Here is a 24,830-nt window from a genome sequence, read left to right as displayed (position 1 = left end):
TTTGTTTCAGAGGTGAAGAAAACTGTGGCCGATGGCACTTTTATGCCTCCACAGTGCCTCCAACTGCCTCATTATAGGGAATCTTCCGTCGAGGGTTCCATCTGAATCACATATTTCAGAAACTTACATGGAAACTCCAATGTAAGTGCTCAGCACACAGCGCAGGATAAATGTGAGCTGAGCCTTACTGCAATATTGGGGAGGCAGAATGTAAAAAATCACCAGCAGGTGAAGAATTTGTTTTGTTTATTTTTTGCGCCATTCAATATAAGTGATTAAATGACTTTATTCCTTGGGTCGGTGCAAGTTCAGAAATATCAGATTTATATAGTTTTTTTCTGTTTGTCTGCTTTCACACACTAGAAGGCACTATTAATTGCAAAAACGCATCTCCATATTTTGAAAGCTATAATTGTTCCATATTTCTGCTATCAGGGGTCATATGATGGCTTGAGTTTTGCAGGACGATTTGCCATTTTTATTAGTACCATTTTCTGGCATATGACTTTTTTATTGCTTTCTTTTCCAGTGTTTGGAAGAAAAAAACAGCAATTCAGGAATTGTTTTTTAGGGGTTTTCTTTTGATGCAGTTCCTTGTGTGGTAAAATTGATAAGGAAGTTTTACTCTTCAGGTCAGCACAATACCATATTTTTGCTAGCACCAATTGTGGGAATTGCTGCAGGGTGTTAGCTTTCATATAGCACTGACACCCACATTTGATCATGGCGATGCTCAGCATAAACCTGCACGATCACACAGTGTATATATATACAGTATATGGCGATTTGCTGAAACCCAGTACATAGTGGCGACCAAAAGTTTTGAATTTTTTTAAAAGTGTGATTACTTCTGCCTGGTTTCTGCCATTTTCCTGATGATGAACTGAATGTGCATGAAGTTGTCATCATGCAAGACCTTAATTTCAACCAAAATACTTTAGAATATAGATATGGTTATTAATTTAAGAAAACTGACTGCCAAAATTTTTGCAGATATTATTTATTGATCACAACATAGAGAGTAATTCATTGCTTACAAAGCCATAACAGTATTTTGTAGCATAACCTCTTGCTTTGATTACTGCACCATGCTGACGAGGCATAGAAGCCACTTGGTATTCAAGACATCCTGAGGGATCTTGCTCCTTTCCATTTGCAAATCTGCAAACAATTCATCTTTATTGCTACGGGTACGGGTCTCAACTCATCGCCCTAACTCATCCCAAAGGTGCTCTATAGGGTTTAAATCAGGTGATTGGCTTGGCCATTGCAACAGTTGGACATTTTTCTTTGCTAACCAATTTTTTACTAAATTGGATGTGTGCTGGGGATCATTGTCTTGCTGGAATTCCCAGCCCCTGCCTACTTTGGTTTTACCATGTGGCAGCATTATATTCTACAGTTTATCCTTGTATATGGTAGCATTCATATTTCCTTTAATTCTATGCAGAAGGCAGAAGGCAGACGCAGACTTTTCATGGCTTCACTGTAGGTGTTTGGTACCTTGCATCACTACGTTTTCCAATTGGGCGGTATACAGCTCTGCAAAAAATTAAGAGACCACTACATTAAAACCCTGTCATGGGCAGCCCATTCTCCAGACCTGAACCCCATTGAAAACCTCTGGAATGTAATCAAGAGGATGATGGATAGTCACAATCCATCAAACAAAGAAGAACTGCTTACATTTTTGCGCCAGGAGGAGTGTGAAAAACTGGTGGCAAGCATGCCAAGACTCATGAAAGCTGTTTTTAAAAATCATGGTTATTCCACAAAATATTGATTTCTGAACTCTTCCTGAGCTAAAACATTAGTATTGTTGTTTCTAAATGAATATGAACTTGTTTTCTTTGCATTATTTGAGGTCTGAAAGCACTGTTTTTTGTTTTTTTTAATTTTGACCATTTTTCTTTGTCAGAATAAAAATACAAAATTTGTTGCTTGGACATTCAGAGACATTTTGTCAGAAGTTTATAGACTAAAAGAACAATTTATATTTTACTCAAAAATATACCAATAAAGAGAAAAATCAGACAAACTGAACATTTGAAAATGGTCTATTAATTTTTGTCAGACCTATATATAGTGCTTGCCATCACTACCAAACAGAATGAACTTGGATTCATCTGACCACAACACCATAGACCAATCTATCTCTTTCCATTGGCTGTGTTCTTGGGCAAACTCAACTTTGTAGAGATGAAAGGCTTCTTGACTGGAACTCATACATTCAACCCTACTGCTCTTAGCCGTTACACCACAGTTTGTTGACTCACTTTAATCCCACATTCTTTGTTCATTTTGTGCAAAATCTGTACAACACTTTAAGCGACATCAGATACTCACTTTATCTTAATAATGTGATCAACTTTGGAGGAAGTTATTATATATGACACTTGTCTCTAAGAACAGTTGAATTCCACAGCTTCCTCTTTTTTGGCTTTTGCCTGACTTCACTCTCAGAACAATAAGTTGTCGATCTCTGCCAGTGGCAGTTAACATCCTCACACTGGAAGAGCATCACAAACCCCTTCCATCAGCGCCCATATCACATGACCGCACCCCCCATTTGCCCTATTCAAAATAAAACAATAAAAAATACACATATTTGGTATTGCCATGTTCAGAAACTCCCGATCTATTAATATATAAAAAGAAATAATCTGATCGGTAAATGGCATAAAGAAAAAAAATATCAAAAAGCCAGAATTACGTTTTTTTGGTCACTGCAACATTGCAATAAAATGCAATAACAAGTGATTGAAACGTAGCATCTACACCAAAATGGTACATCAGATTGGCACACAAAAAATAAGCACTCACATCCCTAGTTCCCCTAAAAATGGAGATGCCATGAGTCTATAAAAACTGCTTTTTTTTTTTTGCAAATTTTGGATTTTTTTTGCTACCTAAATAAAACAGAACCTTTAGGTTTGTTATGTGTGAACTTGTAATGATCTGGAGAATCACAATGGCAGGTCAGTTTTAGCATTTAGTGACCATGGTAAAAAAACAGGCAAAAAACTATTGTGGAATTGCACTTTTTTGGCAATTTTATCACACTTAGAATTTTTTTCCCATTTTTCAGTCCATGATATAATAAAACCAATGGTTTATTTAAAAAATACAGCTTGTCCCACAAAAAACTAGTCCTCACACAGCCATATTGATGGAAACATAAAAAAGTTATGGCTCTGGGAAGAAGGGGAGCAAAAAAAACGGAAAACCGCAAAGTCATGAAAGGGGTCAATATTATTAGATTTTGGAATGTAGATGTATGAAAATGTGTTGCACACTGACATTGTAAGGGGAGGCCAGGACTGTAGTCATGGCCAGAGACACTGATGCATCTGTGTCCCAACCTTCTCTCTCAGAAAACTGTAATCCACTGCTCAGCGTACCTGGGTCTCCAGGTTCAGGTCCCACTGGGCACTTCCCAGGCGGTGACAGCCCTTCTTCCAGGCGACCACCATTAATGGAGACATAGTCCAGAATAGCTTGAACATCTTCTTTACTTAGGACTTCACACATTATATCCACAGTTGGCACATCATGAGATACATATTCAACTTCACTTGCTTCCTCAGCTCTCCCTACTTTGCTGACGCTTCTGTAAGGCACACGCCCGGACCGGACCATCTTAGACTGCTTCCCAGCTTCTTCCTGGCCTAACCTTGCCATGATGACAATTCCTTCTGCCTGTTTTGCCCCAGACTTGAAATCACCCGCCATCTGGTTTAGCTGCCTCTGGAAAAGCATTCGGCCCGTCCGTACCATTCCCTGTCAAGCTTCAACTTCCTTCTGTTCCTCACTCCAACCGACCCCTGCCCTAAAGGCGTCCGCCCAGGCTATGAGTCACCACATCTTCTTCCTACTGTACTGGCCCACTGCAGTGATGCCTAGTGGCCATGGATAACATGGGCTGTTGTTGCTTAACGTTGCGTGACTGCAGAGCCATCCTGGGCCTATAGCCCATGTGGACACTTCAGTCACCCTGGCCCCGTCTGACTAACTTCTCTTCTGCTCTAACCTTAACTCTCGGCAGCCTCTCCTACACATAACCCTATACTACCTACTAACTGTTTTGTATACTAGAGTGCCCCTTCTATTGTCCAAACAAGAGCACTACTCTTTTCCTATACTGCACATGAAATGTATTGAACTATATGCAATGAAGAACAATAAAACATGGAGACAAAGCAATGGTAATACCCAGAAGGAGTAGTGGTACCATATCATACATGAGGTAGTACATGTAACATGTATCAATACCAGTAAGCAAAGAGGCATAAATACAACAATGAACATTATTAATTTAAATCCTTTACACTATCACATAGACAAAATATGGACACAACAATGCAATATAACAATATTGATGAAAGTCTTCCGAGTCTTCTGGATGAAACTGGAATGATTTTTCATATGCTCATTTGTCCCTAACCTAGCACTTGTGGTGCTGAGGAATGTGTTACCATTCTTTTGTTTTGCAATATGAATGCAACAGGACAAATTATTCACATCCTTCACCCATTCGGAGACACCTACTTTATATCTAATTTTTGCCTGTACTGTGCTATTTCAGTGCAGAAGTATGTTGTATCTGTGAGCAATGCTAATATTGGGGTATTTTACCAAATTCCTCCCTTACTTAGTGCAGATGCTGGCTCACTGCTACGGTTTCAGCCTCGATGTTTGGGAAATGAAATAATTATGGTAGCTATATTACTTCACTTTCAATTGACTGCTGCTGGTTAGAATTTATTAAGAGAGACCTGTGAATGTAACTTCACAGGACTTGAGTGGGAAAGGCGTCTGCACACAGAGTGTGGGTATCCTCATCCGTGGGGTTGTTGTCTAACTGATGGGCCGGGGAACAGCGCTGTATAATCTATAATGAATCATGCTTCTCCTGCTGCTACAATCCCTCAGACACTATTTAACTGTAATGCAGGCAGTGGTCAGATGATGTTTATACATACTGCACTGCTGATGGGAGGCATGGTTGGAGTCAGGGGTGGTATATCTATTGGAGACCTGTAAAACGCTCCCAAAAGGTCTGCCACTGATGGAACAAAGTAGGAGTTTGATTCCAGCTCATGGGAGGTGGCACTTCAGTAGTCATGTATCAGCGCATTGATTGCAGTATTAGGCCCTGTTCACACATTCAGTATGTGGTCAATATTTCACATAAGTATTTATAAGCCGAAATCAAGAGTGGAACAATCAGAGGAAAAGTATAACAATGATAATAATTTCATTTCTATGGCGCCAACATATTCCACAGCACTTTACATTTTAGAGGGGATTTGTACAGACAATAGACATTACAGCATAACAAAAACACATAGATCAAAACAGATACTAAGAGGAATGAGGGCCCTGCTCACAAGCTTACAATCTATGAGGAAGAAGGGGAGACACAAAAGGTGGATGGTAACAGTTGCTTTCATTGTTCAAACCAGCCATAGAGTAATAATCTGATGTTCATGTAATGCTGCATGAACAGGTTATCGGCCCAAGTATGTAACAATACAGACACAGAGGGCTATTAAATGCATAAAGCGTGTGAGAACATGATGCGAGGAGCCTGGTTATGGTAAAAATTTCGAATGGGCAACACAGGGATAGTTAGGTTAATGCGTTGAGGTGATAGGCCGGTCTAAACGAATGCATTTTTAGGACACACTTAAAACTGTGGGAATTGGGGATTAATCATATTAACCTGGGTAATGCCTTCCAAAGAATTGGTGCAGCACGTGAAAAGTCTTGGGGACGGGAGTGGGAGGTTCTGATTATTGAGGATGCTAACCTCAGGTCATTAGTAGACTGGAAGGCACGGGTAGGGTGGTAGGCTGAGATGAGGGAGGAGATGTAGGGTGGTGCTGAGCCATTGAGTGCTTTGTGGGTGAGGATGATAAGTTTGTACTGAATTCTGGAGTGGATGGGTAACCAGTGTAATGACTGACACAAGGTAGAGGTATCAGTATAACGATTGGTGAGGAATATGATCCTGGCTGACGTATACAAGACAGATTGGAGAGGGGAGAGTTTGGTAAGAGGGAGACCGAATAGTAGAGAGTTAAAATAGTCCAGAAGAGAATGAATAAGAGATACAGTAAATGTTTTTGTAGAGTTGAAAGTAAGAAATGGTCGTATTCTAGAAATGTTTTTGAGGTGCAGATAGCAAGAGCGAGCCAGTGATCGAATGTGGGGGGGGGGTGAATGAAAGCTCGGAATGAAGTATGACTAGTGTTGAGCATTCCGATACCGCAAGTATCGGGTATCGGCCGATATTAGCTGTATCGGAATTCCGATACTTAGTTCCGATACTTTTTTCATATCGAATACCGGAATCGGAAGTTCCCATAATGCTAGAAGCCCGCTCGATTTGATTCAGCCAATGGGAATCCTCAGAAGTGTGGGCACATCCTGTTAGGCATGTAGGCATGTTAACTACTGGCATGGCTGTGATTGGCTGCTGAAATGATGTCATGATGCACTATAAAAAGCGCTGCAGCCGCCATTTCTGGTCACTCTGCTGTGAATTCAGTTAGGGACAGGCTGCTGTTGAAGACTGTGAGGGACAGTTAGAAATAGCGATCATCTCAAATATCTATTGCTCTACCCAGGCTACATAATCCACCACTGTAGCTTGCTTTTCCCTAGCAGCGCTGTTTTCACAGCTGTCTGCAAGGGCTGTGTAGTGTGTCCTGCAGGCACGTCTGCTTGTAGGCCGGCCAGCGTGTGTCTCTGCCTCATACACATTTTTCTTTTATTGCTGCTTTTTTTTCTCCTGTATAGTGTGCTTCCATACGTATCCATATACGTTGGTTGCAAACACTAAAGGAGTGGACAGCGGAGCCTTTCAGCAGCCTTTCAGTGCTATAGCCCATTTCTCTGCACTGTTTTTGGCTGTCTGATAGGTCTCTCTGTGTGTGAGTGCAGCTCACGTTGCAGTGTGTTCTACAGCCACCGCTAGCTGTAGTCTGCTCAGCGTGCGTCACTGCCTCATACATAGTCCTTCTTTTGCAGCTAATTTAGCCAGATTTTGGCTCCTATATTAGTGTGTTTCCAACCGCATCCATTGTCATTGGTTGGTTGCAAACACTATATAGGATTAGATAGAGGAGCCTTTTTGCTGGCTTGTGCCCTTCAGGGCCAGCCAGGCTAGTATCACCCTATTTTTTGGAGCCTCATCAATTGCATTGTAGGTTAGCTTCCTGCATTGTAATCGCTCCAAAAAGTTTGTGATACTATAGCTTTCAAACTTTGGTCACATCCTTTCCTTTCCCCCCACCCAAAAAAAGGAAATAAAGTTCACCAAACACTCCACTTTACAGTTGTCTAGGTCACATTAGATCATATTAAAGTGTAGTACACACACTCTTAGCCAAATTAGTGTTTCTTATACTGGTTAGCAGGTGTTCAGGAATAAGAACACTAAGCCACCCCTTTTTTACTTTTCTGCCTATCTTTATCAGTCTACCAAGATGAAGAAGGCAGGGAGTAAGGCACGTGGTCGTGGCCGTGGAGTTTCAGCAGGGAGAGGACGGGGGATTCAGCAGGGAGAGGACGTGGGGATTCGGTATCTGCTGCGGCCACCAGTGACCCGGCATCCCCCACTTTTACCAGGCAACAGTCCTTCATGCACAGCTTTGTAGGACCTCGCCGTACCCCACTGCTGCGTGACAAACAAATTGAAGCCGTTGTCGGATGGATGGCAGCTAACGCATCCACTTCAATGACTTCCGCATCCTCCCAAGGCCAGAGCACTGAAGAGCAACCATCTGTCTCTTCACCACCTGCCAAATTGCCCAGGCAGTCTGAGAGCCCTGGACAGGAGCCATCTCAATCTTTACTTCTGTTCTCAGAATCTGTTGGCTTGGAAAGAGGTGGCCAGCCAAGCAGCATTCTAGAGCGTGAAGAAGAGGGAGTATGCAGTGATGCGCAACTGCTTTGTCCCTCTGAATCTGAAGAGGCGGGTGGGCCAGTGCCTATGGTCAGCACACCTCAGTATGCATCAGATGATGATGAGACTCAGTTGCCAATTTCTGGTGCGTACGGTGCTGGCGAGACAACCCAGGACCAGCCGGTGCTTGAAGAGGGGAGTGGAGATGATGAGGTCCTTGACCCATCATGGCGTCAGCCACAGGAAGGTGGTGGGAGCAGCTCTGAGGAAGAGATTCCCCGAACGGCCAAAAGAGGAGGGAGAGGGCGAGGGCAGACTTGGTTGCCTGTAGCCTCCACTTTGGCACCCGTGAGGAGCAATCCTCTTCCAAAACACAAAACGGGCGCTCCCAGGACTTGCAGTGCGTGGTCTTTTTTTGACACAGTTGCAGATGACATTTGCTTTGTCAAATGCAAGCTGTGTCATCAGAAAGTGAAACGAGGGAAAAATGTGACCAACCTCAATACCACAAATATGTGGAAACATGTGCGTACCAAGCACGAGGTGGAGTTACACAGACACACTGAAGATGTAGGCCAACCTTCAGCAGCACCTACCACCTCTTCAGCTCGTGTTGGGGCCTCTTCCTCCAGCTCACACACAGCTGGTTCGGCTTCCTCACTGGAACGCCATGGAAGAACCACTGCCACTGTTGTCCAGAGACCCAGTGAAATTCCACCCACTGAACCACGTTCGCAGTCATCAGCACACTCCCAGGCCACTCACCAGCAATCGGTAGCACAGGCATGGGAGAAAAAGCGGCCATACTCGGCAAACCATCCCCGAGCACTGGCTCTGAATGCCGGCATTGCCAAACTACTGGCCCTTGAGATGCTGTCATTCAGGCTGGTGGAGACTGACACCTTCCGGAACTTTATGTCATTGGCAGTTCCACAATACAATGTGCCCAGCCGTTTTTATTTCAGCAGGCAAGCTGTCCCTGCCCTGCAAAAGCATGTGGAGGGAAAAATTAAAAATGCGCTACTAAATGCTGTCAGTAGCAAGGTCCACCTGACCACCGATGCGTGGACCAGTAGCCATGGACAGGGACGATACCTTTCCCTCACTGCCCATTGGGTCAATGTTGTGGAGCCGGGTACAGATCTGGAGAGTGGCTCTGTACGTATTCTGCCAACTCCAAGGATTGCAGGAATGCAGTCTGTACATATTGAGTCCTCCTCCTACTCTAGTTCCTCGGAATCAGCACTGCGTGAGCCTGTTAGGCCAGATATGAGCACAGGTGTGGCCAAACGTCAACAGGCCGTCCTTAAATTAATTTCTTTGGGGAATCGGAGCCACACAGCACAGGAGCTCTGGAATGCCATCAAGCAGGAGAGCGATGTGTGGTTTGTGCCAGCGAATCTCCAGCCAGGTTTGGTAATGAGTGACAATGGCCGAAATCTAGTGGCAGCTCTGGGCCTAGGCAACCTCACTCACATACCATGTCTGGCACACGTGCTCAATTTGGTCGTGCAGAGCTTTCTGAGGGACTATCCGGATCTTGATGCACTGCTGCACAAGGTTCGCCTAGAGTGTGCTCACTTGCGGCGTTCCAGCATGGCAAGATCACGCATTGCATCTCTGCAACGCCGATTCCGCCTGCCAGAACATCGCATCATATGTGACCTCCCCACCAGGTGGAATTCAACGTTACATATGTTGGAGCGGTTGTGTGAGCAGCAGGCAGCAGTAATGGAGTACCAGCTGCATCAGGCGCAAACAAGTCGCACAGTGTGCGCCGGACACACTTCACCACCACTGAGTGGGCCACTATGAGGGACATCTGCCAAGTTTTACGTGCCTTCGATGACTCCACGTGGATGGCCAGTGCAGATGCTGCACTAATCAGCATGACTGTCCCCCTCATCTGTCTGCTTCAAAAAACCTTACAAGCACTAAGTGAGGAGGTTTTTGAAGAGGTCGAGGATGAGCAGTCAGAAATGCCATCTGCTTCTGGCAAGTCTGCGCAACGTGCTTCCACACAAAGGCCCAGGCAGGGGACACTTAGTGAGGAGGATGACAAGGAGTCAATGGAGGAGGAGGAACACATCTCTCCAGAGGAGGGAGGTACACAAGGCTCTAGTAGTCAGTGTGTACAGCGAGGGTGGGGTGATGCTGAGCAGGCAGAGATGCTGCCTCAAGCTGGGGACAGCGTTTCCGGTCCAGTTGGCAGTCTGCAGCACATGGTTGATTTCATGCTGCAGTGCTTGTTAAATGACCGCCGCATCGCCAACATTCTCCACACGGCTGATTATTGGGTGTACACCCTCCTAGATCCTCGCTACCGGGACAACTTACAAAGCCTCATACCACAGTTGAACCGGGAGCGAAAAATGCGGGAGTACCAAGAAACACTTGTGCAGGCCATCATGTTCTCCATTCCCCCCACAAGTGTTGCTGGTAGTGCTTTTCAAACCAGCCATGTGGGTAGAGGCAGTGGAGGAAGCTCTGCACAAAGAGGTAGCAGAGGCAGTGCCGCAGGACAAGGCAAGGCCAGTATGGCCCAAATGTGGAAAAGTTTTGTGGGACCGCCACAAATGGCTACACCATCACAGATGGCTCCAGTCAGCAGGAGGCAACGTTTCCGTCAGATGGTGACAGACTACTTGTCGTGCCCTGTTAGTGTTCTCCCAGACGGCTCTTCCCCGTTCAAGTATTGGGTCTCTAAGCTGGATACATGGCCAGAGCTTAGCCAGTATGCATTGGAGGTGCTGGCTTGCCCTGCTGCCAGTGTATTATCGGAACGTGTCTTTAGTGCTGCAGGTGGTGTGGTAACAGACCGTCGCACGCGACTATCCGCCGATAATGTTGACCGGCTTACTTTTGTGAAAATGAACAAGGCCTGGATCTCACCTGAATTTGCCAGTCCTCTTCCAGAATAAATAATTGGCTGGCAACAGGATCCAGGTCTCCTGTTGTGTTCATGTTTCTATGACCTGAACTTTATTTCCTGGGTTACAGCAACGCCCGTTGTTGCTCAGAAGTGCTGTCCGCACAGACAAAACACTCGCTCATGTGGAAGTGGGGTTCGGTAATGTCAGCTGATCCCCTGCTGTGTGTACGGCAAACTTTCCTGCTGCCTACAACTTCTGACTACCTCTGATTTAATATGTTCTCTGATTTGCCCTCTGTCTCCACTCTGTTTTGAGTATTTCCTCCGGCCTACAACACCGCCTGTTTCTGCTGTCAAGTGCCGTCTGCACAATCCACACTTGTTCCTGTGGTACCTGGGTCCTGTAACATCTGCTCATCTCCAGAGTTGAGCACGGCAATGTCTCCTGCTTTGTCTACATTCCCACTACTTGTAGTGGAAATGTGGACAGAGCAGGAGACATTGCCTGACTCACTTCTAGGGAGAAGCTGCTGTTACAGAACCCCAGTAACACAGGAACAAGTGTGGGTTGTGCAGACGGCATTTCAGAGCAGCAACTGGCGTGGTTGGAAGCCAGAGGAAATACTCGAAACAGAGTGAAGACAGAGGCCTAATTGGAGTACGTTGACAGTTAGTAATAGTCTAGAAACAATCGCAAACTGCCACCAAGTAGGCCTCGGCCTACTACCTGATTTTCCCTGGGCTCCGACACCGCCAGTTGGTGCTCAGAAGTGCTGTCCGCACAGACAAAACACTCGCTCATGTGTAAGTGGGGTTCGGTAACGTCAGCTGATCCCCTGCTGTGTGTATGGCAAAGTGTCCTGCTCCCTCCACAGTCAAACAACCTCAGATTTACACCTGGCTCCAAGTAGGCCTCGGCCTACTACCTCATTTTCCCTGGGCTACAGCAACGCCCGTTGTTGCTCAGAAGTGCTGTCCGCACAGACAAAACACTCGCTCATGTGTAAGTGGGGTTCGGTAACGTCAGCTGATCCCCTGCTGTGTGTACGGCAAACTCTCCTGCTGCCTACAACTTCTGACTACCTCTGATTTAATATGTTCTCTGATTTGCCCTCTGTCTCCACTCTGTTTTGAGTATTTCCTCCGGCTTACAACACCGTTTTTTTCTGCTGTCAAGTGCCGTCTGCACAATCCACACTTGTTCCTGTGGTACCTGGGTCCTGTAACATCTGCTCATCTCCAGAGTTGAGCACGGCAATGTCTCCTGCTTTGTCTACATTCCCACTACTTGTAGTGGAAATGTGGACAGAGCAGGAGACATTGCCTGACTCACCTCTAGGGAGAAGCTGCTGTTACAGAACCCCAGTAACACAGGAACAAGTGTGGGTTGTGCAGACGGCATTTCAGAGCAGCAACTGGCGTGGTTGGAAGCCAGAGGAAATACTCGAAACAGAGTGAAGACAGAGGCCTAATTGGAGTACATTGACAGTTAGTAGTAGTCTAGAAACAATCGCAAACTGCCACCAAGTAGGCCTCGGCCTACTACCTGATTTTCCCTGGGCTCCGACACCGCCAGTTGGTGCTCAGAAGTGCTGTCCGCACAGACAAAACACTCGCTCATGTGTAAATGGGGTTCGGTAATGTCAGCTGATCCCCTGCTGTGTGTATGGCAAAGTGTCCTGCTCCCTCCACAGTCAAACAACCTCAGATTTACACCTGGCTCCAAGTAGACCTCGGCCTACTACTTCATTTTCCCTGGGCTCCGACAACGCCAGTTGGTGCTCGGAAGTGCTGTCCGCACAGACAAAACACTCGCTCATGTGTAAGTGGGGTTCGGTAACGTCAGCTGATCCCATGCTGTGTGTATGGCAAAGTGTCCTGCTCCCTCCACAGTAAAACAACCTCAGATTTACACCTGGCTCCAAGTAGGCCTCAGCCTACTACCTCATTTTCCCTGGGCTCCGACAACGCCAGTTGGTGCTTGGAAGTGCTGTCCGCACAGACAAAACACTCGCTCATGTGTAAGTGGGGTTCGGTAACATCAGCTGATCCCCTGCTGTGTGTACGGCAAACTCTCCTGCTGCCTACAACTTCTGACTACCTCTGATTTGATATGTTCTCTGATTTGCCCTCTGTCTCCACTCTGTTTTGAGTATTTCCTCCGGCCTACAACACCGCCTGTTTCTGCTGTCAAGTGCCGTCTGCACAATCCACACTTGTTCCTGTGGTACCTGGGTCCTGTAACATCTGCTCATCTCCAGAGTTGAGCACGGCAATGTCTCCTGCTTTGTCTACATTCCCACTACTTGTAGTGGAAATGTGGACAGAGCAGGAGACATTGCCTGACTCACCTCTAGGGAGAAGCTGCTGTTACAGAACCCCAGTAACACAGGAACAAGTGTGGGTTGTGCAGACGGCATTTCAGAGCAGCAACTGGCGTGGTTGGAAGCCAGAGGAAATACTCGAAACAGAGTGAAGACAGAGGCCTAATTGGAGTACGTTGACAGTTAGTAGTAGTCTAGAAACAATCGCAAACTGCCACCAAGTAGGCCTCGGCCTACTACCTGATTTTCCCTGGGCTCCAACACCGCCAGTTGGTGCTCAGAAGTGCTGTCCGCACAGAAAAACACACTCGTTCATGTGAAAGTGGGGTTCGGTAACGTCAGCTTATCCCCTGCTGTGTGTATAGCAAAGTGTCCTGCTCCCTCCACAGTCAAACAACCTCAGATTTACACCTGGCTCCAAGTAGGCCTCGGCCTACTACCTGATTTTCCCTGGGCTCCGACACCGCCAGTTGGTGCTCAGAAGTGCTGTGCGCACAGACAAAACACTCGCTCATGTGTAAGTGGGGGTCAGTAACGTCAGCTGATCCCCTGCTGTGTGGCGGGCAAACTGCTGCTGCCTCCAAATTTTAGCTACTTCAGATTTAAACATTCTCTGATTTGGCCTCTGTCTCCACTCTGTCTCTAGTATTTCCCCTGACCTCCAACACCGCCAGTTCCTGCTCACAGTTGCCGTCCACGCATTCCACAAGTGTTCCTGTGTTACTGGGGTTCTGTTACGTCAGCAGATCCCCCAATGTGTGTCCGCCACTGTCTCCTGTGCTGTCCACCTTCCCACTGCAAGCGGTGGGAATGTGGACAGAGCAGGAGACAGTGGCAGACACACATCAGAGGATCTGCTGACATTACAGATTCCCCGTAACACAGGAACACGTGTGGATTGGGCAGACGGCTACTGTACGCATAAACTGGCGGTGTTGGTGGTCACGTGAAATCCTGGAAACAGAGTGGAGACAGATGCCTAATTGGAGCACGTTGACAGCCTGTTGTAGCCTACAAACAATCTAAAACTGCCACCAAGTAGGCCTCGGCCTGCACCCTGGTTCTCCCTGGGCTCCAACAACGCTAGTTGGTGCTCGGACGTGCTGTCCACACAGAAAAAGACACTTGTTCATGTGAAAGTGGGGGTCAGTAATGTCAGCTGATCCCCTGCTGTGTGGAGGGCAAACTGCTGCTGCCTCCAAATTCAAACAATGTCTACTGCAACCTCATGCTCTGCGGCCTCCCCTCAAACACTCTCGCACCCCTCCAATCTATTCTAAACTCTGCTGCCCGACTAATCCACCTGTCCCCCCGCTATTCCCCAGCTTCTCCCCTCTGTCAATCCCTTCACTGGCTCCCAATTGCCCAGAGACTCCATTACAAAACCCTAACCATGACATACAAAGCCATCCACAACTTGTCTCCTCCATACATCTGTGACCTCGTCTCCCGGTACTTTCCTGCACGCAACCTCCGATCCTCACAAGATCTCCTTCTCTACTCCCCTCTTATCTCCTCTTCCCACAATCGCATACAAGATTTCTCTCGCGCATCACCCCTACTCTGGAACTCTCTACCACAACATATCAGACTCTCACCTACCATCGAAACCTTCAAAAAGAGCCTGAAGACCCACCTCTTCCGACAAGCCTATAACCTGCAGTAACCACCGATCGACCAAACCGCTGCACGACCAGCTCTACCCTCGCCTACTGTATTATCACCCATCCCTTGAAGATTGTGAGCCCTCGCGGGCAGGGTCCTCTCTCCTCCTGTACCAGTTATGACTTGTATTGTTTAAGATTATTGTACTTGTTTTTATGTATACCCCCCTCACATGTAAAGCGCCATGGAATAAATGGCGCTATAACAATAAATAATAATAATAATAATAATAATCTTAAACTGCCTCCAAGTAGGCTTCAGCCTACAAAATGACTATCCCTGGGCTCGAACATCGTCAGTTGTTGCTCGGAAGTGCCGTCCACACAGAAAAACACACTCGTTCATGTGAAAGTGGGGTTCGGTAACGTCGGCTGATCCCCTGCTGTGTGGAGGGCAAAGTGTCCTGCTCCCTCCAAAGTCGAAATACCTCAGCTTTACACCTGGCTCCTAGTAGGCCTCGGCCTGCACCATGATTGTCCCTGGGCTCCAACACCGCCAGTTGGTGCTCGGAAGTGCTGTCCACACAGAAAAACACACTCGTTCATGTGAAAGTGGGGTTCAGTAACGTCAGCTGATCCCCTGCTGTGTGGAGGGCAAACTGCTGCTGCCTCCAAATTGTAACTACTTCAGATTTAAACATTCTCTGATTTGGCCTCTGTCTCCACTCTGTCTCTAGTATTTCCCCTGACCTCCAACACCGCCAGTTTCTGCTCACAGTTGCCGTCCACGCATTCCACACTTGTTCCTGTGTTCCTGGTGTTCTGTAACGTGAGCTGATCCCCCAATGTGTGTCCGGCACTGTCTCCTGCGCTGTCCACCTTCCCACTGCAAGTGGTGGGAATGTGGACAGAGCAGGAGACATTGGCAGACAAACATCAGGGGATCTGCTGACATTACAGAACACCAGTAACACAGGAACACGTGTGGATTGGGCAGACGACTACTGTACGCATAAACTGGCGGTGTTGGTAGTCACGTGAAATCCTGGAAACAGAGTGGAGACAGATGCCTAATTGGAGCACGTTGACAGTCTGTTGTAGCCTACAAACAATCTAAAACTGCCTCCAAGTAGGCCTCGGCCTGCACCCTGGTTCTCCCTGGGCTCCAACAACGCTAGTTGGTGCTCAGAAGTGCTGTCCACACAGAAAAACACACTCGTTCATGTGAAAGTGGGGGTCAGTAACGTCAGCTGATCCCCTGCTGTGTGGAGGGCAAAGTGTCCTGCTCCCTCCAAAGTCAAAATACCTCAGCTTTACACCTGGCTCCTAGTAGGCCTCGGCCTGCACCATGATTGTCCCTGGGTTCCAACAACGCTAGTTGGTGCTCGGAAGTGCTGTCCACACAGAAAAACACACTCGTTCATGTGAAAGTGGGGTTCGGTAACGTCAGCTGATCCCCTGCTGTGTGGAGGGCAAACTGCTGCTGCCTCCAAATTGTAACTACTTCAGATTTAAACATTCTCTGATTTGGCCTCTGTCTCTAGTATTTCCCCTGACCTCCAACACCGCCAGTTCCTGCTCACAGTTGCCGTCCACGCATTCCACACTTGTTCCTGTGTTCCTGGTGTTCTGTAACGTGAGCTGATCCCCCAATGTGTGTTCGGCACTGTCTCCTGCGCTGTCCACCTTCCCACTGCAATTGGTGGGAATGTGGACAGAGCAGGAGACATTGGCAGACAAACATCAGGGGATCTGCTGACATTACAGAACACCATTAACACAGGAACACGTGTGGATTGGGCAGACGGCTACTGTACGCATAAACTGGCGGTGTTGGTAGTCACGTGAAATCCTGGAAACAGAGTGGAGACAGATGCCTAATTGGAGCACGTTGACAGTCTGTTGTAGCCTACAAACAATCTAAAACTACCACCAAGTAGGCCTCGGCCTACACCATGATTGTCCCTGGGCTCCAACAACGCCAGTTGGTTCTCGGCAGTGTCTTTGGCACGGGGACTCCCTGTTGCCCAGCCTGGTTCCAGCACACCTGCTGTTTCTGGGTAGTGTCAAGGTCACTATGCCACCAATCCGTTGTCCTGTCGTCTTGCGGCCGGGTTAGCCGACTCTACGGTGCCTGCAGTTTAGGGGACTCCTATGTGGGCTGCGGGAACTGGCACTGAAGGCTGGATCCGTAGTGCCAATGGGACATGGACCTCCTGTAGGACTGTGGGTTTCGGTAACTGCGGCCGGCTTGCGGCCTGGCTACTTTGCTTTGAATGGGTACCTTCTGCTACCCACCCGGGTTCCAGCACTGTCTGCTGGTTCTCGCCAGAGCCTTTGGCCTAGGTGCATCCATCTCGGTATCCGAGGTCCAGCACCGTCAGCTGGTCCTTGGTAGTGCTTTCTAGCACAGGTACCTCCTGCCTAGTAACCGTGGTCCAGCACCGTCAGCTGTTCCTCGGTAGTGCCATTGGCTCCTGTAGCTTTTGCTACCCATCTGGGTTCCAGCACCGTCAGCTGGTTATCGGCAGTGTCTTTGGCACGGGGACTCCCTGTTGCCCAGCCTGGTTCCAGCACGCCTGCTGTTTCCGGGTAGTGTCAAGGTCACTATGCCACCAATCCGTTGTCCTGTCGTCTTGCGGCCAGGTTAGCCGACTCTACGGTGCCTGCAGTTTAGGGGACTCCTATGTGGGCTGCGGGAACTGGCACTGAAGGCTGGATCCGTAGTGCCAATGGGACATGGACCCCCTGTAGGACTGTGGGTTTCGGTAACTGCGGCCGGCTTGCGGCCTGGCTACTTTGCTTTGAATGGGTACCTTCTGCTACCCACCCGGGTTCCAGCACTGTCTGCTGGTTCTCGCCAGAGCCTTTGGCCTAGGTGCCTCCATCTTGGTAGTGCTTTCTAGCACAGGTACCTCCTGCCTAGTAACCGTGGTCCAGCACCGTCAGTTGGTCCTCGGTAGTGCCATTGGCTCTTGTTCCTTCTGCTACCCATCCGGGTGCCAGCAATGTCTGCTGGTTCTCGCCACAGCCTTTGGCCTAGCTGCCTCCATCTCGGTATCCGAGGTCCAGCACCGTCAGCTGGTCCTTGGTAGTGCTTTTTAGCACAGGTACCTTCTGCTTAGTAACCGTGGTCCAGCACCGTCAGTTGGTCCTCGGTAGTGCCATTGGCTCTTGTTCCTTCTGCTACCCATCTGGGTGCCAGCACTGTCTGCTGGTTCTCGCCACAGCCTTTGGCCTAGGTGCCTCCATCTCAGTATCCGAGGTCCAGCATCGTCAGCTGGTCCTTGGTAGTGCTTTTTAGCACAGGTACCTTCTGCTTAGTAACCGTGGTCCAGCACCGTCAGTTGGTCCTCGGTAGTGCCATTGGCTCTTGTTCCTTCTGCTACCCATCCGGGTGCCAGCACTGTCTGCTGGTTCTCGCCACAGCCTTTGGCCTAGGTGCCTCCATCTCGGTATCCGAGGTCCAGCACCGTCAGCTGGTCCTTGGTAGTGCTTTTTAGCACAGGTACCTTCTGCTTAGTAACCGTGGTCCAGCACCGTCAGTTGGTCCTCGGTAGTGCCATTGGCTCTTGTTCCTTCTGCTACCCATCTGGGTGCCAGCACTGTCTGCTGGTTCTCGCCACAGCCTTTGGCCTAGGTGCCTCCATCTCGGTATCCGAGGTCCAGCACTGTCAGCTGGTCCTTGATAGTGCTTTTTAGCACAGGTACCTTCTGCTTAGTAACCGTGGTCCAGCACCGTCAGTTGGTCCTCGGTAGTGCCATTGGCTCTTGTTCCTTCTGCTACCCATCCGGGTGCCAGCACTGTCTGCTGGTTCTCGCCACAGCCTTTGGCCTAGGTGCCTCCATCTCGGTATCTGAGGTCCAGCACCGTCAGCTGGTCCTTGGTAGTGCTTTTTAGCACAGGTACCTTCTGCTTAGTAACCGTGGTCCAGCACCGTCAGTTGGTCCTCAGTAGTGCCATTGGCTCTTGTTCCTTCTGCTACCCATCCGGGTGCCAGCACTGTCTGCTGGTTCTCGCCACAGCCTTTGGCCTAGGTGCCTCCATCTCGGTATCCGAGGTCCAGCACCGTCAGCTGGTCCTTGGTAGTACTTTTTAGCACAGGTACCTTCTGCTTAGTAACCGTGGTCCAGCACCGTCAGTTGGTCCTCGGTAGTGCCATTGGCTCTTGTTCCTTCTGCTACCCATCCGGGTGCCAGCACTGTCTGCTGGATCTCGCCACAGCCTTTGGCCTAGGTGCCTCCATCTCGGTATCCGAGGTCCAGCACCGTCAGCTGGTCCTTGGTAGTGCTTTTTAGCACAGGTACCTTCTGCTTAGTAACCGTGGTCCAGCACCGTCAGTTGGTCCTCGGTAGTGCCATTGGCTCTTGTTCTTTCTGCTACCCATCCGGGTGCCAGCACTGTCTGCTGGTTCTCGACACAGCCTTTGGCCTAGGTGCCTCCATCTCGGTATCCGAGGTCCAGCACCGTCAGCTGGTCCTTGGTAGTGCTTTTTAGCACAGGTACCTTCTGCTTAGTAACCGTGGTCCAGCACCGTCAGTTGGTCCTCGGTAGTGCCATTGGCTCTTGTTCCTTCTGCTACCCATCTGGGTGCCAGCACTGTCTGCTGGTTCTCGCCACAACCTTTGGCCTAGGTGCCTCCATCTCGGTATCCGAGGTCCAGCACCGTCAGCTGGTCCTTGGTAGTACTTTTTAGCACAGGTACCTTCTGCTTAGTAACCGTGGTCCAGCACGTCAGTTGGTCCTCGGTAGTGCCATTGGCTCTTGTTCCTTCTGCTACCCATCTGGGTGCCAGCACTGTCTGCTGGTTCTCGCCACAGCCTTTGGCCTAGGTGCCTCCATCTCGGTATCCGAGGTCCAGCACCGTCAGCTGGTCCTTGGTAGTGCTTTTTAGCACAGGTACCTTCTGCTTAGTAACCGTGGTCCAGCACCGTCAGTTGGTCCTCGGTAGTGCCATTGGCTCTTGTTCCTTCTGCTACCCATCCGGGTGCCAGCACTGTCTGCTGGTTCTCGCCAGTTTCTCAGCCTTCTTGTACCTTCTGCTACATTTCCAAGATCAAGCTTTTTGAAATTGTCTTTGGTAATCCTTATTGATCTCCATGACGACGACCCTGATGACGACGACCCTGAAGACCACACCAAAGAAGACCAGAAATATGACCCTAAATAATAAGACCAAGAGGACAAAGAACATGAAGACAACCACCAAGATACAGAACAAAAGACAGAAGAACAAGAAGCAGAAGCAAAAGCAGAAGAACAGAAAGCAGAAGAACATTAAGCATAAGACTAAAAATCAGCATAGAAGAAATCAAAATTATAAGCAGAAGAAGACTAAGCAGTAAATGGGGGTGAGTCCGTTCATCCTCGTGATGCCCCTGGAAAATGCCTGTTGCTGCAGGCCAAACTGAACGCGGACAAATCCTGTTGTAAATCTTTAGTGACAGGCATAACGTAAGGTGTAATCTTATAACTTTTATAGATAAGTACTGCAGGAATGCCTGTCACCATAAGAAAATGAAGACAAAGAAGAATAGGAAGAAGATGAAGAAATAGCATATTAAAATTGATAATAGCTGAATAAGAAGAATATGAAGAATGGAAAAAAAAAATTAATAGGAAGAAGAAGAAGAAGAAGAAGAAGAAGAAGAAGAAGAAGAAGAAGATGAATAAGGTGAAGAAAAAGTTGATGAAAAAAATGCTACTGCTGCGGATCATGAAGGAGAAAGTGTGGGAGAAGTACAAAAGAAGGTGAAGAGCATGGAAGTTGTGAAACATACATATCTGACTAAATATAAAAAAGGTTAACATAGTCAATATCTTTTTAACTCCGAACGTCTTGAAAAAAAAAATTGGAATTAATGCTATGCCATGTGATTTGAATAAACCACTATGCTTTTAATGTCTCCTCCACCTCCCACAATACATTCTACATGATTCTTATTTGTTTTCAAATATGTAGAATTAGCCAACAAGGAAATAAAGGGCTTTTTTTAATTCCGATACCGTAAGTCCCATTGACATGAATGGGACTTCCGGTATCGGAATCGGCAATACCCGATATTTTTTTCGTATCGGGCGATACCATCCGATACGATATTTTTGGGTATCGAACGGTATCGCTCAACACTAAGTATGACTCCAAGACAGCGGGCATGTTCCTGGGGAGTAATGGAGGAGCCACACATGGAAATGGCAATGCCGGGCATAGGTAGGTGAATAGAGGGAGGAAACACAAGGAGTTCAGTTTTTGACAGGTTCAGTTTCAGATAGAGGGAGGACATGATGTTACAGACAGCAGTAAGACATTTCAGATAGAGGGAGGACATGATGTTACAGACAGCAGTAAGACAATCACTGGTGTTTTCTAAAAAGGCAGGTGTGATATCAGGAGAAGAAGTGTATAATTGGGTGACATCAGCATAGAGATGGAACTGGAAACCAAATCTACTGTTTGTTTGTCCAATAGGGGCAGTACACAAAGAGAAGAGGAGGGGGCCTTGAACCGATCCTTGAGGAACCCCAACCATAAGGGGAAGATGAGAGGAGGAGGAGCCAGCAAAAGATACTGTGAAGAAGAAGTCAGAGAGATAGGAAGAGAACCTGGAGAGAACGGTGTCCTTGAGGGCGATGGAGCGGAGCATAGTGAGGAGGAGCTGATGATTCACAGTGTTGAATGCTGCAGAGAGATCCAAGAGAATTAGCATGGAGTAGTGACCATTAGATTTAGCTGCTAGTAGATCATTAGAGACTTTAGTGAGGGCAGTTTCAGTAGAGTGTAAAGAGCAGAAACCGGATTGTAGAGGGTCAAGAAGAGAGATGTCTGAGAGATAGTAGATAAGATGGGAGTGGACCAGGCATTCCAGGAGTTTAGAGATGAAGTGAAGATTAGAGACAGGTCTACAGTTAGCGATACAGTTTTGGTTGAGGGATGTTTTTTTAAGTAATGGATGTATGATGGCATGCTTAAATGAGGAGAGAAAGATACCGTAAGAGAGAGAGAGGTTGAACATCTTTGTTAGGTGAGTGGTGACAGCAGAGGAGAGGGATTGGAGGAGATGTGAGGGAATAGGGTCACTGGTGCAAGTAGTAGGTCAAGAAGATGCAAGGAGCCTGATTACTTCTTCTTCTGTTACTGGTTCAAAATCAGAGAGTGAGCTAGACGCAGTGGGAGAGGGAGGACAGTGCATGGTATGAAGGGATTGGGAAATAATTTCCTGCCCGATATGGTCAATTTTTTCTTTGAAATAATTGTCCATATCGTCAGTGTGGAGAACCATGGTTGAGGCCTCTACTCTTGGGTTGAGTAGGGAATGAAAAGTGTCAAAGAGACATATAGGGTTATTGGATAGTGAGGTGATGAGGGTGTAGAAATAGGTTTGTTTGGAGCGGTGAAGGGCAGTGTTGTCAGTTTTAAGCATAAACTTATAATGGATGAAATCCTTGGGTAGACTGGATATTCTCCACAGGTGTTCGGCGCACCTGAAGCACCGCTGTAGGAAACATGTTTGCAGTGTGTGCTAGGGTTGTTGACGTCTGTGCCATGTTGTTCTATGTATAGGAGGTGCAGTTTCATCCAGGATACGTTGCAGTGTTTCATTGTAATGCTTCAGTGCAGAATCAGGACATGAGAGGGAGGAGATAGGGGCCAATGATGACTACAAGTTCTTGAAACACGTCACCTCTTCTTTATTTATCACCCACTAATGATTTTGGCTTACAGATACTGATGTGAAATACTGACCAAATACTGAACGTGTGACCATAGCCTTACACTGATTACGCAGGCAGTGGTGCAGCAGCTCCATTCTTGTACATAATATATTTTGTACTACGGCTAGTACTATTATTTTGATTAGCAGATTCTGAACTCTGCTCCATTTTGAGGCATGATGAAAAGTACATTTAGGATTAGGAAGGAGTACCATGTGCAATCAGTCTTGGGCTCTTTCCTTGCCACTTCAGCCAGTGAACATTTATTATGTTACCGAAGTGACAATCATGTGTAACAGGAGTTTCTCTATAAATAACCTTAATATGAACCTTCTTGTCTGAATAGACTCTGAACACGTCAGGAAGAAGCTTGTAAAGGTAAAAGGAACAGACTGAAGGATGTGGGAATAGAAATAATGTGATTTTTGTGTTATTTATACTCATCGGTTTCTTGTTTCGGGAAGAATGGGGGAGGTTTATCTCATTCTGTTGTTCTGCTTTGATATGTTGCTTGTATCAATATGTATAATGGAATCTTCCTCTAATAACTTGTTTCTTTTTTGTTACATTGTATCAACAGGTGTTTCCAGGGAACACAAACGCTGACGGTGTGGTCAGTCACAAGTTCCACCATTCCATTAAGGCCAGATTTCTTCGCTTTGTTCCGCTGGAGTGGAATCCAAGTGGCGGAATTGGAATGAGGATTGAAGTGTATGGCTGCTCATACAGTAAGTGTTCAGTAGGGGTACTTACTTTGTATGATGGACAATCTAAGGATTCCTCCAATGCACACAAAAGTTCATGCTTTGTAACAATATAACATCAGAAGGTAATGTGCCTTTGTATCATGATGTAAGGGGGTGGGATACCATTGCAAGGTACAAACACACGTCCTCCTACTGTAGCCATCTTCATAACTCCTTCTGGCTTCTTTGGTGGAGAGGAACCTCTGCATCTTGTACTCTTCATACTCCAGGGGGAGCCATCTTGTTCATTTCTCACCTTTGGTACACCTTTTTAACATGTGGCCTTCGTGCATGAAGCATTTCTGCTTCCCATTTCTTCAGGCACTTGTGTATATCCAGTAGAGGACAGCCCCTTTGTCTTGGTGAAGACATTTACTGGACATCTGAGTGGACCACCATTGGTTAGACTTAGTGCTAGTTGTTACCCTTTAAAGTAAATCTATCACCAGGTTTTTGCCAGCATAATATAGAGACAGAGACCCTGATTCCACTGATGTGTCACTTACAGGACTGATTGTTGTAGTTTTGTTAAAATCACTGTTTTATGAGCAGGAGATTATCCTTAGAGGACTAGTAAGCCTGCTGCCCTGTAGCTCTCCATATTCATGAGCTCTGTATAATCCTGCCCTCACCACTGGTTGCCAGATTTCTGCTTATGCACAGAGTAAACAGAAAGCTACCAATCAGTGCTTGGGTCCGTATTATGCAGAGCTACTGGTAGATCAAAGTACTAGTAGATCAAAACTACAGCAAGCAGCCTAGTAAGTGATACATCACTGAAATCTGAGTATCTGCCCCAACATCATACCCCCAGATGGGGTAGAAAAAACTTAGGACAGATTCCCTTTAAATAAGTGATCTGTTACATTGATACAACTAGATGATATCCTGGCTACGTCTTACATCACTCCCAGGATTTGAAATGCATGTGTTTTCTTGTTTTGCGCTTGTGAGATCTATTAATGATAAACTTGCCGGAATTGTGAGTGACATTGATCAGATGTGATGAGAATGAATTACCGCGTGCTTTGTTTTTTTTGTGCAGTCACATCCAGACATGTAATCAGTGATTATTGAGGCATAGATATTTATACAGATCTTTCAAGATGACTTGTGTTTCTTATGTAGACAATTCTAGCCTGGATACAACAATCACATTCACATGATTCGGCCTCACTGATGTTTATCTTGCTGGCAGATAATGATATATAAATGAAAAGTTTTCCTTGTATTTAATGCATTGCCGTCATCTTTGATAATAAGATCAATAAGATGTGAAGCAGGTAGGAATATACCCATCTGCACAGAGGGTCGTACTCCGCCTTGTTGTTTTGTAGCTTATGTAACACACAGTGACGTCAGGCCTCATCAGGTATAATAGTGGCTATGATAATGGAATCAGCATGATTTATGGAAGCACAGGGAGAAAAGGAAACAGAGGGGACAGTTTTTGGGGTGATGTGGTTGTAATGAAGCGATGGCCGAGCGACCACCACAATGCAGGGAGACTATTACATATCAGTGTATTTTTCAAAAGACAAAACAATACAATAAAGTTCAGTATGCTGCTACTCTAACTATAGCCTGACTGGCCGCTGCTACACCGGCCGCATGGCAACCGTGCTCTGTCTATTGCAGCCTATCCTAAGCCATAAACA

The 24,830-nt window shown here is 47.0% G+C and overlaps 1 protein-coding gene across 2 annotated transcripts in view; it reads left to right on the top strand.

Annotated features, from left to right (window-relative positions):
- The window catches only part of LOC141073688 (contactin-associated protein-like 5), a 960,637-nt gene that overhangs the window by 332,731 nt on the left and 603,076 nt on the right, over positions 1–24,830 (top strand). For both annotated transcript variants that reach the window (XM_073561036.1, XM_073561037.1), the window contains exon 4: positions 23,007–23,154. In XM_073561036.1, coding sequence (XP_073417137.1) covers positions 23,007–23,154 — 148 coding nt within the window. The remainder of the gene's footprint in view (positions 1–23,006; positions 23,155–24,830) is intronic.

Source organism: Dendrobates tinctorius, unplaced genomic scaffold (assembly GCF_039654945.1).
Source record: "Dendrobates tinctorius isolate UK_male_01 unplaced genomic scaffold, ASM3965494v1 ptg000312l, whole genome shotgun sequence".
NCBI lineage: Eukaryota > Metazoa > Chordata > Amphibia > Anura > Dendrobatidae > Dendrobates > Dendrobates tinctorius.
Note: the sequence above shows the minus strand (reverse complement) of the source record. Positions and strands in the feature narration are given on the sequence as shown.